A 17,180-nucleotide genomic window follows, 5' to 3' on the forward strand; every position below is an offset into this window, starting at 1 on the left:
AGCTTTGTGCTTCTAGAGAACTGTGTAAACCAGCATGCACCCGTATATGTGACTGTATACATATACTACCATAGTATACATAAACAATAACTTCCGCTAAAAGTCTTAAGTATTGCTCCAAGATTCTATTTAGTGGGGTGATTCAATCACCAATAAGAGTATAATAAAAGCTAAAAGTCAAATTGAAGCTTTCTCTTTCCATTACATCATCATCATCATCATCATCATCATCATCATCATCATCGTTTCCAACCCAAGCATCGGTTTACAATTAATGGTGTTGTTTATATATATATATATATATATATATACCCATGATAAGCTTTAATTTGTAACCCCTTTAAATGTTTCGAAATTTTTAGAATCCATAGTTCAAGTCTGGGTTGAACTAAACTTAATTAGCCCAATTTACATCATTCTCAATGATGCATGGGTACAGACATGAGATGATAGCAAAGTTCTTAAAATTGAGGATGTGGTATATATCAGGACATGGCAATAAAAATAATATTATATATATATATATATATATGTTGGTTTTGATTGAAAAGTATAAAGAAGAAGTTGAATTAAGAATTGTGAGGGTTTGAAGAAGTTAGCAGTGAAGGTGTGTTGATGTTAAAGTTTTAAAATTAAGGATGTGGTATATATCAAGACAAAAAGGTATTTGCAGGTGGTTCAAATTTAGTTAAGTTTATTGTGTTTTTAGAGAAGGTAGATAGACGGCTGAGATGGAGATCATCTGAAGATGTGGTTTAAGTTCAAGGCAGAGTGGATTAGATGAAAAGAAGGAAATGAATGGTGGTGATTGCCAGATCAGTCAGATTTGTTCTAGTTCGAAGCAAGAACAAGTTAAGTGGAACAAGGCACCAAGTTTGGACACGTTTGGGTGTGACTCACCTTAGTTTAAATTTTAGTGATTTTGTTTTACTATTTATTATAAAAACAGAAGATGAGAGTTTTCTGTTCTTAAATTTTTTTCTGAATGAATGAACTAGTGTAATTGCCCTCTCTAATATAAAGAGTTTGAGCTTGTGATTGTTACAACAATCTTGTTTATAGTTTGTTTAGCTATTCAACAATGGTATTAGAGCTGTGGAAAGGTATGTGTGTTTCTGATTGACAAGGTTTGTTGTGAAGTGTTGATGTTTGGAAGTTATGAAGAGTTGTGGTGCTTTACTGATACTTTCTGTTGTGAAGTAAGTTTGTTGTGATTTCAAGGTGTGGTGGTGGTATAGTTTAGGTTTGGTGAAGTTGTAGAGCTATTGATTTACTTTGTGAAGTGAAATATAAGAGACAAGGCTTCAAGTTTATCTTCAAAAGCTGAACTATCACACACAAATTTACTAGTGTTTTAGGGTGAAATGCATGAACATTAGAGTCATATGATGAAGATTTTTTTTTTAGATCTCAAAACTTATGAAAAATCATTGAAGAGGGTGTCTGTTAAAGATGAGTTTGAAGACAAGATGATGGAGAAAGAAAAAAAATGATGTCAAGGCCTTGTTTTTACTCCAATAGGCTATGGATGAAACAATTTTCCATAGGATCATGAGATTTAATACAGAGAAAGAAGCCTAGGACCATGTTAAGAATGAAAATCAAGATACATCAAAGATGATTTCTGTGAGACAGCAAACACTGAGACAAAAGTTTGATTTGTTACAAATGAAATAAGAAGAATTAATTTAAGACTACATTACTAGAGTTTTGGTGATTATCAATCAAATTAGAGGTATGGGTACTGATTTAACTGATATAGAGGTAGTTTCAAAAGTTATGAGGAGTTTGTCTTCTAGATTTGTGCATGCAGTTACATCAATTGAAGAGGCAAGGGATATATCAAAACTAACCCTGGTTGATGTGAGAAGTTCTTTACAAGTACATGAAGCCAGATTCAATCAATTCACTGAGAAGCAAGTAGATAAATCTTTAGTTATGAGAGGAGGAACAAGTGGTGGTAAGAATTTTTCAGAGGTAGAGGAAGAAGTTGGAGAGGAAGAGGAAGAGTTTTTGATGGTCAGAGGGGTGGTAGTGTTAACAGATAGAATGAGTCAAGACGGTTGGTTGATACTAGTGTTAGTTCATGGCAGTCAAGAAGAGGAGGTACAAGACCTTTTAGTAGATTTGGAAGAGGTCAAAGGTCCTTTGATGGAAAAGGTTTGGAAGAGGTGACTTACAAAATGTTCAATGCTTCAAGTGTAAAAAATTTGGGCATTTCAATAACATTGTTGGTTTCAAGGTAAGAAATTTGATGATGGAGCTAGTTCTTCTAGTACTTAGAATCCAAATGAGTGTGATAGTTTGTCTATGGTGTGTAATGGAAAGGATGGTGAAGATCCTTCAATTTGGTTGTTGGACAGTGGCACCTTAAGTTATATGACAGGAAGAAGAGACTTATTTTATCAATTGGATGAAAATATAAAAAATAAGGTTAGTTTGTGTTATGACAAAGAGGTAGATGTGCTTGGCAAAGGTTCTATGGCAATTCAGGTGAATGGAAGACCTAAATTAATACATGGAGTGAAATTTGTTCCTTCCTTAACTCATAATTTGCTCAAGGTGGGTCAACTAATTGAGAATGGCTACAATGTGAATTTCAGTAGGTTTGGTTGTAAAATTGAAAATGCAGAAATAGGAGTAGTACTAATGACCATTTAGAAAAGTGACGATTTATTTCCTATAGAATTCTCTAGAAGTGAGCAAACAAATGTGGCACTAAAAGATGAAGAGCTATCAGTATTATGGCATAAGAGGTATGGATATCTCAATTTTCAGAATTTGAATGAATTATATTGTTAGAAGATGGTGGCTGGTTTTCCAAGTATGAACAAAGTGCAACAATGAGAAGATTGTGTATTTGGAAAATTAACAAGGCTACCATATAAATTTGGAAGATCATTGAGAGCAAGTCAGAAATTGCATTTGGTACATGCTGATGTGTGTGGGCCTATGCAAATAGAATCAGTTGTTGGTAACATGTATTTTTTTTGTATATAGATGATTCCTCTAAAATGTGTTGGGTTCATATTTTGAAGTTCAAGCGTGAAGTGTTTGCATGTTTTCAAAATTTTCTAGCATTGGTAGATTGACAAGTAGGAAGGAAGTTAAAGATTTTAAGGACAGATAGAGGAGGAGAGTTTCTATCCAAAGAATTCAAAAATTTTTGTACTAAGCAAGGCATAAAACATGAATTTTCAGCCCCATATTCTTCACAGCAAAATGGAGTTCCTGAAAGGAAAAATATGACTCGAGTGGAGAAGGAAAGAAGTATGTTACATGCTAGTTCTTTGCTTAACAAATTTTGGGCTGATGTAGTACTAACTGCAACTTATGGATCAAATATTTCACCAACTTATGCAGGTCACAGAAAAACACCTCACCAAGCATGGTTTGGATGGAAACCTAATGTATCACATTTAAAGGTATTTGGGTGCATGGCATTTGCTCATTAATCAATTCAAAATGTAAAAAAGTGGGATTGTAGAGCTGTGAAAGGCATTTTTCTTGGTTATTCCAAAGATGCAAAAGCTTTTAGGCTTTATATACCTGATACTGGAAAAATTGTGATTAGTAGGGATGTAAAATTCTTTGAATCAGAAGTTTGGTAGTGGTCAAACAAAGCAATTAATGCAGAATTAGCTCCAAGAATTACTATACAGGAAGTGAGTGCAGGAAATTTAAGAATTGTACAGGCAGAAAATTCTCCAGGTAGTGGTGATTGTAGTGGTGACAGTAGTACATCAAATAATTTTTCAAATAGGCAGGCTGCACAAGATAGTGATTATAGTATTGATGAAACACCATCACAGAAGGTAAGAGCTTTAAAAGACATTTATGAAAGTTGAAGCTTTGCATTAGCAATAACTGATCCAGAAACATTTGAAGAGGCAAATCAGCATGAAGAGTGGAAATTGGCTATGAACGAAGAGTTGAAAGCTATTGAAAAAAAAAATCAAACATGGGAGTTGACAATTATGCCTCCAGAAAAGAAATTAATTGGTGACCAGTGGATCTATAAAAGGAAGTATAGGCCAGATGGTGAATTTTCCAAATACAAGGCAAGGCTAGTAGCCAAAGTATATGCGCAAGAGCATGGCATAGATTATGAAGATATTTTTGCTCTAGTGGCCAGAATGGAGACAATAAGAGTTATGTCTGCTTTGGCTGCTTAATTAAATTTGAAGGTTTTCCAATTGGATGTGAAATCAGTGTTTTTAAATGGAGAGATTAAGGAGGAAGTTTATGAGCTCAGCCTCAAGGGTTTGAGATTGTTGGCAAGGAAACTATGGTGTACAAATTACATAAAGCACTATATTATTTAAAACAAGCCTCGAGAGCTTGGTATGAAAAATTGAATGGTTATTTGTAGTCACAAGGGTTTCACAAAAGTGCATCAGAACATATACTGTACAGGAAGGTTAATAAAGAGGGAAATGTGCTACTAATATGTGTGTATGTGGATGATGTACTTTATATGATTTCATCCTTGCCAGTTTTAACTAAATTTTGAGACAGTATGAAACAAGCTTTTGATATGAGTGATTTGGGCAAGGCTTCATATTTTTTAGGTTTGGAATTATAGCAAAGTAGGAAAAGAATTTATATGTCACAGAAGAAATATGTAGAGAATTTGTTGAAGGATTATAATATGTTACAATGCAAGCCAGTTAATGTTCCTTTGTTGTCTTGTGCCAAACAACAAGTATATAAAGAAGCAAATGCAGTTGATGTAACTAAGTACAGAAGATTGATTGAGAAATTGATGTATATCACTCATTCCAGACCTGATATTATGTTTCCAGTTTGCTTATTGTCAAGGTTTATGCACAAACCTACATCTATACATCAAGGTGCTGCTAAACATTTACTGAGATATTTAGCAGATACACTGGATTTTGCTATTCTATTTGTAAAAAAGATAAGGATGAAGTGTTGCAAGGGTTTTCTAATAGTGATTGAGGTATTAATCCAATAGGTAGGAAAAACACTAGTGGAGTGGTTTTTAATTTGGGTTTAGGTGTTATTACTTGGATGTCTAAGAAGCACGATATTGTTGCATTGTCTTTAACTGAAGCTAAATATATTGCATTGAGTTCAACTTGCTGTCAATAAGTGTGGTTAAAGGAAGTATTTGCAGATTGTGGTTTGCAACATGAAGAACGAATCAAGATTAATTGTGACAACAAATCTTATATTGCTATTGCTCAAAATCTAGTTCTTCATGGTAGGATAAAGCATGTAGATGTGAAGTTTCATCATATCAAAGATTTAATACTTGAAAAGATTGTAAGTTTGAATTATTGTTCTTCCGAAGATCAAGTAGCAAATATAATGACAAAATGCTTAGATGGAAAAAAATTTCTGAAGTTTGTTGAGGTCTGATTGAAGTGTTATTGAAGCTGAGCAATGGAAGCTGTGTTACTGAAAATATTTCTGCTGAAAATGTTTTGTTTCTAATGTTTTGTGCTGTCTAATAATTGTAAGGGTAGTTGTGTTTGAAAAGTCAATATAATCATTGAAGGAAAAGAGAGAATGAAATGAAGGGTGGAGATGAGATGATCCATGAGTTTGGTTCAAGTTCAAGGCATAAGCAGTGAAGGTCTTAGCACTTGACACGTTGGGTTTTTTACTCACCAGCTGTATTACATCATGTTATGTTTATTTGCTTTTACTGTTTTGAGAAGATAAGATGATAAGCTTGTGGTTGAATGAAGGCATTGGGACTGACTTACTTTTCCCAATTTTCCTTTCAACTCTACAGTTTTTCCATTGAAGTTTTTTCCTACAAGGTTGCTGTTTTGCAGGATGACTTGAGGACGAACAGTGGTATCCGAGCTAGGATTCATGGTGATTAAAGGGAAATTAAAGTTTTGGTGGCTGTTTGGAGAAAAAAGCTTGAAAAGTTTGTGAAATTACAGTTGTAGGGTGTTGTGAGTTTGGAAGAACTTGTGGTTTGTTGAAAGAAGGTCAGTAAGGTGTTGTTGTGGAAATTTGTTTGTTGTTTGGGCTGTAGTTTGATAGTTGTGAAGTGAATTTTGTTGAAAGAGCTGAAGATGACATCAATCTCCTCCGAGCTACAAAGATGGCATCGGCCTCAACTGCTTGAGGCGATAGATGACGCAACTCCTCAACCAACTCCTCGATCAGCTCCAGACATCTCTCTAGCGCTTGCGCCGGTTTTTAAAGGTGAGGGATATGAGCATTGGAACCACAGGATGAGGACTTTCTTCGGTCCCAAAGATTGTGAAAATTGTGGAGGCTGGGATTAGTAAGGAGAATCGCAATGAAAAGAAGATCAGAAGATGATGCCAAAGCTTTGTTCTTATTAAAAGAGGGTCATGATGAAACAATTCTTCCTATAGAGATTGTAAGATTTGACACAGCATGAAAAGAAGCTTGGGGATCTATATTAAGAATGAGAATCAAGGAACATCAAGGATGGTGTCGGGTGAGGCAGGTGAGACTTTAAGGCAAAAGCTTTGATTTGTTACAAATGAAAGAAGAAGAAACATACAGCAAGATATTTTCTACAAGAGTGTTAGCGTTGCAGAACCAAATCGAGGTATGGGAAGTGAATTAAAGGATCAGAGATAGTTTTTGAAAGTAATGAGGAGTGTCCTCGAGGTTTGTACATGTTGTTACCTCAATTGAGGAGGCTAGAGATATGTCTAAAGTGTTCTAGATGAATTGAGTGGATCCCTTGCAGCTCATGAAGCAGACTCAATCTGTTTTTCAAAGAACATGGGGAGAAAACATTTATGGTAAGAGGTGAATCAAGTGGGAGTGGTAGAACTTGTGACGAGAGGAAGAGAGGAAGAAATTTTTAGAGGGAGGCGGAGGTTGCTGGGTCAGCGAAATACAAGTAACAATTCAAGACAACAATATGATGGTGGAGGAACTTCATGGCAAGGTAGAGGAGGACAGAGGCAATATGGTAGACAAATGGGTGATCAAAGACAATATGGTGGACAAAGATTTCAGAGAGGAGGTTTTCAAAGAGGAGGATTACAGAATATACAGTGTTTTAAATGTAAAAAATATGGGCACACGAGTCCTCATTCTTTGGTGTCACGAGCGGGAATGTGGAAGGAAGTTCAGGATCAGGTGGTGATCAAACTTTTGCTGATTATGAAAGTTTGTTTATGGTGTATAATGGAAAGAGACTAAGAATTCTGCTATTTGGTTGCTTGATAGTGGGACTTCAAATCATATGACAGGAAGGAGAGAATATTTTCATCAATTGGATGAAACATTCGAAGCATAAAAGTAAAAAGCTAGAGTGATGATAAAGGGGAGGTCGAAGTTCTTGGGAGAGGTTACATCTAAAGGATCGTCAGAGGTGGAGGAATAAGATTGCTTCATAGTGTGCAATATGTACCCACACTTGCTCATAATCTATTGAGTGTACGCAGATTGGTTTTCGGATGGTGCAATTTGATTTTTCAAACAACATGGTTGTAGTATTGTAAACAAAGCGACAGCAGCATGATTGATGTATGTATCAAAAGAATAATAACAATGCTTTCGAGAGAGTTTTTCACAGATCACTTCGGTGAATGTAGCAATGAAGAATGAAGATTTATCTTTGGTATGGCATAAAAGATATGGACATCTGAATTTTAAAGGCTTGAAGCTGTTGTCTCAGCAGAATATGGTTCATGGTTTGCTTGTGATTAAACAATTATGTCAGTGTGAAGACTGCGTTTATGGCAAGTTAACAAGGCTACCATTTCATGCTGGAAGATCTTGGAGAGCTAGGCACAAGCTTCATTTGGTGCATGCTGAGCGTTTAGTGGTCAATGCGGTCGAGTCAATTGGAGGCAATAAATATTTTCTGTTGTTCATAGATGATTTTTCAAGGATGTGTTGGGTATATTTGCTGAAGTTTAAGCATGAAGCGTTTGCATGTTTTCAAAATTTTTTGGCTCTAGTAGAAAGGCAGTCAGATTGCAGGTTAAAAATCTTGAGGACAAATAGAGGAGGAGAGTTCTTGTCCAAGGAATTTAACATGTTTTGTGAGCAAAGAGGCATTAAACATGAATTTACTGCTCCTTATTCTCCTCCGTGAATGGAGTAGGCGAGGAGGAAGAATAGGACACTTGTCGATAAAGCAAGGAGTATGTTAAGTGCTGCTAAGTTGGCAAATACTTTTTGGGCTGATGCGATTATGACTCGCGCTTATGTATCAAAGTGTGATCACTCCAGCTGCCGTGATGAAGAAAACACCTTATGAAGTTTGGTTTGGAAACAAACCAAGTGTGTCTCACTTGAAAGTGTTTGGTTGTGTGGCATATACTCATCAACCAACACAACTTGTGCAAAAATTGGACGATGGGAGCTCTCAGAGGTTTTTATAGGCTATAGTAAAGATGCAGAGGCCTATAGAATTTATTTGCCGAAATCTTTGGAAAGTGGTAGTTAGTAGAGATGTGAAGTTTTTAGAGATGAGGTGCGGCGGTGCGGGGAACTAGAGAATTATGCAAAAATTTTGTTGGTCTGCTGACAGAGTGAATATATAGAAATGCGGTGACAATTCAAAAATTAGGAAATAAAGGTGTTTCTAGTGCAAATGATCACGAAAATTAGCGGCAGTAGCGATAATGCATCTCCAAACAAGCAAAGTGAACCAGAAATGAGTCTAATGTGGATGATTCACCAACACCAAAGGTGAGAGCTTTGAGAGATATTTATGAAAGTTGTTCCTATGCTTTAGCAGTGACAGATCCAGAGAGTTTTCAAGAAGCACAACAACATCCAGTGGAGAAAGCAATGTCGGGAAAGAGATTGATGCAATTGAGAAGAATCAAACATGGGAAATATGTGAGTTACCTCGGGGAAGAAATTAATTGGTGTGAAATGGATTTTTAAAACAAAATACAAACCAGATGGCAAGGTTTCTAAATACAAAGCAAGGTTGGTGGCCAAAGGATATATCAAGAGTATGGGATTGATTATGAAGATGTGTTTTGCTCCGTTGGCGAATGGAAACAATAAGAGTGTTATTTGCCTTAGTCTGCTCAACAAAAGCTGGTTGATTTATCAATTGGATGTAAAATCTGCATTTTTGAATGGAGAAATCAAGGAAGAAGTGTATGTGGAGCGACCTCAAGGTTTTCGAAATTAAAGGGGAAAAGAACAAAAAGGTGTACAAATTGCATAAAAGCTTTGTATGGTTTGAAACAAGCCCTAGAGCATGGTATGAAAAATTAAATGGTTATTCTTTGTCACAAGGGTTTTCACGCAGTACCTGACGAACATACACTTTATAAAAGAGTCAGTGGTGGAAAAGTGTTGCTTCTAGTGTGTGTGTATGTGGATGATGTGCTATATATGAGTTCATCTGCAGCAATGTTGGTTGAATTTCGGGACAATATGAAGAGAGCCTTTGACATGAGTGATCTAGGCACAACATCATATTTTTTGGGGTTACAATCTGACCGGTTAGCGGGGAATTTTTATGTCACGAGGAAAATATGTGGAAACTTTGTTAAAGAATACAATATGTTACTGATGTAAACTGCGTATTTCCTTTATTGCCTTGTGCTAAGCTTAACAAGTGTATGAAAGAAACAAATCGCGTTGATATAACAAACTACGAGGGAGACTAATTGGGAAAGGCGATGTATGTTACACATTCTAGACGATATTATGTTTTGCGATCGGTCTATTATCAAGATTCATGCATAATCCTTCAAATATACATCAAGGTGCTGCCAAACATTTGTTGAGATACTTATCAGGTACAGTTGATTTTGGTGTTCTCTATACTAGAGATGTTAGTGATGATGTTTTACAAGGTTTTTCTGATAGTGATTGGGGTGCTAATCCTGTGGATAGAAAGAGTACTAGTGGTGTGGTTTTTAAACTTGGTTCTGGTGCTATTACTTGGATGTCAAGAGCGGGATATTGTTGCTTTGTCTTCACGGAGGCTGAATATATAGCTTTGTGTGTTACTTGTTATCGGGGTGTATGGTTGAGCGGTACTTGAAGATTGTGGGATACGATATGAAGGTCCAATTAGAATTCATTGTGACAATAAGTCTTGTATATCTATTGCTCAGAATCCAGTGTTACATGGTAGAACAAAACATGTGGATGTGAAATTTCACTATGTTAGAAACTTAGTTACAACAAATATAGTGAAGTTGACATATTGTGCTTCAGAAGATCAATTAGCAGATATAATGACCAAGTGTTTGGATGGTAAGAAATTTACGAAATTTCGAGATCTTTGGGAGTGCATAGCTCTCGATCACGGGGGGGGCATTTGTTGAGGTCGATTGAAGTGTTATTGAGAGCAATGGAAGCGTATTCTTGAAAATATTTCTGCTGAAAATGTTTTGTTTCTAATGTTTTGTGCTGTCTAATAATTGTAAGGAGTAGTTGTGTTTGAAAAGTCAATATAATCATTGAAGGAAAAGAAGAATGAAATGAAGGGTGGAGATGAGATGATCCATGAGTTTGGTTTCAAGTTCAAGGCATAAGCAGTGAAGGTCTTAGCACTTGACACGTTGGGTTTTTTACTCACCAGCTGTATTACATCATGTTATGTTTATTTGCTTTTACTGTTTTGAGAAGATAAGATGATAAGCTTGTGGTTGAATGAAGGCATTGGGACTGACTTACTTTTCCCAATTTTCCTTTCAACTCTACAGTTTTTCCATTGAAGTTTTTTCCTACAAGGTTGCTGTTTTGCAGGATGACTTGAGGACGAACAAAGTTTTGGGAGATGTTAGGAGTTTCCAAGCTTCAATCAAGTGGGAAAATTATTGGTTTTGATTGAAGAGTATGAAGAAGAAGTTGAATTAAGAAGCTGTGAAGGTTTGAAGATGTTAACAGTTAAGGTGTGTTGATGTTGAAGTTTTAATGTGAAGAGAGGACAAAAAGGAATCTACAGGTGTTTGAAAATCAGTTAAGTTCGTTGTGTTTTTAGAGAGGGTAGATAGATGGTGGTGATTGCCAGATCAGTCAAATTTGTTCTAGTTCGAGGCAAGAGCAGGGTAAGCAGTCCATCTCCATAATCGGTTTAAATTATGAATCTAAAAAATAATAACCGAAAAATGATTAAAAAAACTCAATTTTGTATAAAAAATGTTCGGCTATATCTTGTCCGTGTTCAAGCTTTGTCCATTCCATTTTTGCTTTTTTCCTTGTTCTTTTTTATTTTTTTGCCATGCCAAGGAAAGTCAAACACTAAGTCTAGTCATATTAATATATGGCATGTTTATGTTGAACATCGCTATGTACTTATGACACTAGTACGTCAAGCATACTCATATCCATGCTTCATAGATCATTGTCCGACTAATGAACAAGATACCAGCTCGTTTAAAGATTGGGAGTAGTAAATGGAGAAAGGCTAATGAGTCAGTGAAGAGTTGTGGTGAAGATAGGCTTCTTTAATTACCTCCACAATAACAGAGTAGTAACTCATTTTTCTCCCAAATGGGAGATTAAAGATTTAACTCTTTTTTACAACAATAAAAATTCATAATTTCAGGTTATATTTTTTAAATTTAAAAATATTACATTTAATCCCTGCTTGATAGAATCTTTACAAAAAAATCCCTGATAATTAATGTTTAGTCCTCTGTTGCCAAAAGTTGTTACATGCAAATCCTCATGCTATGAACTTGTTGACGTGACTTGCCTTTTGATTTTATTAACTTATAATAATAATAATAATAATTTCTTAACATTTTAAAGTGCTGATTTTTATTTTAAAATATGTATGAAATAAAAGAAGATCATTCAACCTATATATCTTTTGATGTAAATTATCATAACTTAATAAAGATCTATTTTTTTTTTTGGTGTATTTTTTTGCATATAGCCCCTTACTTATGACTATATTATGTTTTGACACCTACATAATTGATTTTTAAGAAAAAACTATGTATACTTTTTTACTCTTGTCCCAAATAACCCTCTAAATTAATCTCTAAATACTATAAAAATAATATCTTGATAATTTTTTTTAATTTATAAATTATAAATGTTATAAATATCCAGATAATTTTTTTTATAGCAACATGTTAGTCCCAAGTAAAAAGGTTTAGAGTCCATAACTCATAAAAAAATTGGTAGGTCAAAGATCTAAAAAAATTTTAAAATTATTTTTTTATAAAATGTATAAAATAAAATATAAAAATTTTACACAAACTATCCTTTTGTTATTACTAATTACATACTAAAAAACAGTTTCAACATTTTAAAAGCGTTAAATGACTAGCTTATCTTAATCTAGTGATGTCATATTTTTCATTTCATATATCCCTCTTTGCAATGAAATAAGTATTAGATATTTTTTTTATTAAATATTAATTTATTAAATGACAATAATTGCGTGAGAAATAGGGCAATATGTAAAAAAAAAACTTTTTAAAATATAAATTAATCAAAATATTTTGAAAGGTGACGTTGTTTCATATTAATGGCGTTGGATAATTATGTGAGATATTTAAATAAATCTTAAAATACAGCAAAAATGGGTTAAATTTAAGAAAATAATGACATTTTTCATTTTTAATATTTATTAATATTGAATATTATATACACATATTTTTTTCATTTTCATTTTTTATTTAATCATATTTACATTATTTAAAAGTTTTCCAAATTTTTTTTATTATATTTAAACCGACCAAACTATCAAAAACCCTAAACAGGGTAGCATGCTTATCCAAACGCTAGATATAGAAGAAAACAAATACACGTGTGGCCAATCCTTATTTCATTGACGCGTATGACACCATCTTTCACTTAGGGTGTGTTTGTTTGGGGTGTTTTTAAGTTACAATGTATCTCAAGTTACTAGACTTTTTAAATCCATTGTTTGGTTTGCTAAATTTTCAAATCCCATTGTTTGGTTTGCTAAATTTTCAAATCCATTGTTTGGTTTGCACTAGATTTCTCTATCTTGGAACCCCAAGCATCCTCCATGGAATCACCCAATTTCTTCTCCTTTAAACCCTAATCGGTCGCCATTGGAATTTTTTTTTCCTTGTTTTCTTTTCTGCATTTTCAATGATATGGTTGTTTGGATGAAGGTTGTTAGGGGATCTAATCTAGCTAGTTAAACAAAAATATAGTTGAACAAAGTTGTAATCAGCTTCTCTGGTTGAATATTTTTTGTTACCTTTTGTATTTTTGTTTGATGTTTTTATTACAGATATATTAAAATTTATATAAAAAAAAAACCAAAACAAATTTTTTTTTTGTTTTTATTTTAATTTTTTATTTTCACATTTCTAGGTTGTGTTATCGAATTTATTTTCATTATTTTTAAAATAAGGGTTATTTTATAAAATAAATAAATACAAACATTACGAAAAATTAAAAATATAAATATGATTTTTTTTCTATCCAATATTATAACAATACAATTTAATGAATTTTTTTATCATTAAAATCTAATAGATTTTTTTTTGTGTTGAATAAAATCTAATTTAATCAACATATTTATCCTTATGGGGTAACCTCACCATGGTTTTTATATCTTCTAAATCCATCAAAACAAACACATGTTTATCAAATCCGGATTTAAAAATCCTTCCAAATAAACACAAAATTCTGAAATCCAGTATTTTCAAATACAGTTAACCAAACAGCAGATTTTATTCTCCTGCATGTTCAAATCCATGGATTTATAAATACACTGTAATTGAAACTCCACTGCATTTTCAACTACATCAAACCAAACACACCCTTAAATGTTTATCACCTTTTATCTTGAAAAAAAAAAAAATTTTCAAGAATAAAAAATTTTTCCCAAATAAACCAAATTATATCCATACATTCATCATCAACTCATAAACAAAAGTCAAAACAGTTTTTAGTTTTGCAATAAATTTTCAAACCTCAGTCAACTGCCTCTCACTCAATTATTCCAGTACATTTAATGTAACAACAACATTAAAAATAAATAATTTTCTTTCTAAAATAATTAATATTTCAAAATTAAAAACACAACTTCATTGACCACCGTTGGATTTGAGACCAGCAAATATCATCCATCAATTTGCTATCATCTTCCATTTCATCTTATTATTAAAATAATAAATTTTTATAATAAAATTAAAAACACACTAAAAAACCTTTATTTTTCTCTAAGAAAAACTCAAATAAATTGTTATTTTTAATTAAAAAATTAAATTTAATTGGAAAAAAAGGCAAGTTGATACACTTCCACTTCAGTTAGAAATATATATATATATATATATATCTTTCATAGTTCCATCTTCACAGAGAGACAGAGATAGAGAGAGAGAGAGAGAGACGTCGTCTTCTTCTCGCTTGATGCCAAAGGTGAGAGCTTAGGGTTTTTAGTTAGGGTTTCGGATCAAAGAAGAGGAATTCGGCATCTAAATCACATCTTGGAGGAATGGGAAGGTTGCCGGCGAGATCCATGCAGCGGTGGATGGAGGCATTCCATAGCTCCGGCAAGGACATCTTTGAGTTCATCAAACATGCCATCTTAATCGCCGCATTATACCACCCCGGTGAGTTCCAGCTCCGACGAGACCGCTTTGCCGAGATGCTCTTTGCCACTAGAGAGATGGGTGATGATGGGGGTGTGAAGACGGAGGTATTGAAGAAGTTGGATGAGGAGTCTTGGATCTTGAAAGAGGTTTTAAGGATCAAAGAAGTGATCTCTAATGAACTGGAGGTTCTGATTTCCTTTCCATTCTCTCTTTCTTTCTCTCTTTATCTTTATCTGTTTTACTGTTTTTTGGGTTAATTATTTTATGTTGTTTTCCATTTGATTTGATTTTAGATGAATTCTTGTGGTTTGTGATTGAATTATTGCAAGTTGAAATAGATCGGTGCAGTGTTGATGAACATTTCTGTTGATTGGATTGCAAGTTGAAGTTCCTCGGTGCAGTTTGGAAGAACATTTGTGCTGAATATGATTGGTTTTATTTTTTTATTTTTTATTTTTTTTTTCTGTGTGATTTAATTCATTGCTTGTATGAGTTTCACTTGAATAGTTTATCATTGTTATATTTTTAATGATAATATTCTCGTTAATTGTATGATTTCTTTGATGGATTGCAGTCAGAGAACGTGTTGCTCAAATCACTGAGACAGTTGAAGTTGATTGCAGTTTCTATGGAGACTCTTTATGTATGAATTTAGTATTTCTGTTCTCTGTTGTTGTTTGTGATTCAGGGGTGTGAATTTTAGATGCAATTGGTTTAGTTTTGAGCTCTGTTTCATTGCTAATTTGTGTTTAATTTCAATCTTAGATAACTGAGATAGGAAAGGCTGTTAATGCTTTGAGAAGGGCAACACATTCGGAGAAGATTAAGAGGCTTGCACAGTCACTCATTCTGTGAGTTTCTTATACTATTTTGGCTTTGACATTGGAAAGTTTTTGCAGGAATTATTGTAGCAGAATGTCGTATTTGCACACATTTAAAGTCTTTATCGTATTCGAGCTTTTGTCGTCATTGCCGTTGTCGTTTATTGAGTAAGAATGTACTTTTAGCCGTATTCGGTCGGATTAATGTTCTTGAACATCATTTATTGTAATGCAGTGGTTGGCGGTCTATAGTCGATGATTGGATTTCTGCAACAAGTGCCATTGCTGGTAAGGAATGTTATTTAATTTTTAGTAAAGAAGTACAACAAAGTTTAAGTTCATTAATTTACCAATCTTCAATTATAGGTAATTCATTGGCAATTGAGAAGAGCCTCCCTTCTCCCCCATTAGATGTTGAGGCTTCAAATGCAAGAGCCAAACCTGTCTGTGAGGTATATCTTGTTAATACAATGTGAACTAGTTCGGTTTGTTTATCTTCTGTTGTTTGCCATTGTGAAGTTTTTCAACTACATTTATGGTAATGAGAGTAAGTTCAATTGGACTAATATTCAGAATGAATCAAGTTCCGGTCATGAAGCTGATCCACTTGCTCAAAGGAAAGACACAATGCAATACATGAATGCTGATATTGCTTCTGGTTCTAAAATAGAAACAAATCAAGTTTGCTTTCGGAGTCCAAATACTGAAATAAAAGCTAAACAACCTGAAGGTTCCGGTGATCAAAATAAGGTAACTATGCAATAATTGGTATGCATTACAGGTATCACCAATCTAAACATTTTGTTCTTCTCTGCAGAAATTAAAGGAATCAGAGGAGGAAGCATTGGCAGAGGCAAAGTTTGAGCGTACTAAACAAAAGCTTCATGAAATCTATGAAAATAATGGTGTGCTTTCATTATTTTTCCATCAATCATCTATCTATTTGTATATTGCTATAAACTATTTTGCATGACATGCAGCAAAAAAAAAGCGACGAACTATACCTCTGTTAAAGCTAGATGAGATACCAAAGTTTACTCTAAAAGAACACCATGCTAGGTTTCCAAGGTATCGAGGCCTACGACCTATTATAAAACAATGGCCCTGAATTGGAAATGCTTTTGGTTCCATTTTGTGAATAGAAGTAGACTGAAGAAGATGAAGATGATGATGAAGAAGAAACACAATGTGCCATCACAAGACTTAGTTTCTGAAGTCATCATCGAAGCTGATAGTTATCGTCTCATAATTTATATTGTTGTAAGTTTGTTGTAAGGTCGTGTTGTATAGTTCTATATAGGTCCGTGAAACTGTAGGTGAATTTGTTAGACAATAAGGGACTCTTGTGTTGTATGATTGTAGCTAGTTCCATAAAATTATAGATGTATCTGTTCGACATTAAGAGACTCTTGTGTTTGTATAATTACAGTTGCTTACAGTTATGGATGAATCTGTTAGAAAAACATTGCATTATTGAATTTCATGGCATAAATATAATGTGAAAAATCAAAGATATCTACCTCCAAGACTGCAATTAATCATGGCATATACTTACAGTTTTGAATCTGTTAGACATTAATATAGTTAAATTTATGCTCAATAATTATATGACATGAAATAATGTGGAAGCTAAGATCCTTTACTCTAGCTATAGCAGTATGAATACAGTTTTAACCTTGAACTAATGCTCTACAATTGCAAGACACAAAAAGAAAAACACAACAATTTCAATAAGGTAAATCTTAGTTGTCCTTTTGTCTATGGGTAAGTATGTATTAGAATGATAGATCGACCATCCCATGATATTAGTATTGATATACTTCATTCCTTCGAAGGAGTAATTCCACTTGAATTCAAAGTGAGTGATTATTCA

General features: G+C 33.8%; 1 protein-coding gene across 1 annotated transcript; it reads left to right on the forward strand.

Moving 5' to 3' along the window:
• Positions 1 to 14,386: 14,386 nt before the first annotated feature.
• Positions 14,387 to 16,784, forward strand: LOC120273225 (probable mediator of RNA polymerase II transcription subunit 26b). The gene is made up of 10 exons (XM_039279856.1): positions 14,387 to 14,671; positions 15,061 to 15,129; positions 15,252 to 15,337; positions 15,543 to 15,595; positions 15,674 to 15,759; positions 15,827 to 16,057; positions 16,125 to 16,212; positions 16,288 to 16,375; positions 16,450 to 16,567; positions 16,737 to 16,784. The coding sequence occupies exons 1-10, from the start codon at positions 14,387 to 14,389 to the stop codon at positions 16,782 to 16,784; spliced, it is 1,152 nt and encodes a 383-aa protein (XP_039135790.1).
• Positions 16,785 to 17,180: the final 396 nt, after the last annotated feature.

Source organism: Dioscorea cayenensis, chromosome 12 (genome assembly GCF_009730915.1).
Source record: "Dioscorea cayenensis subsp. rotundata cultivar TDr96_F1 chromosome 12, TDr96_F1_v2_PseudoChromosome.rev07_lg8_w22 25.fasta, whole genome shotgun sequence".
Taxonomy (NCBI): Eukaryota; Viridiplantae; Streptophyta; class Magnoliopsida; order Dioscoreales; family Dioscoreaceae; genus Dioscorea; species Dioscorea cayenensis.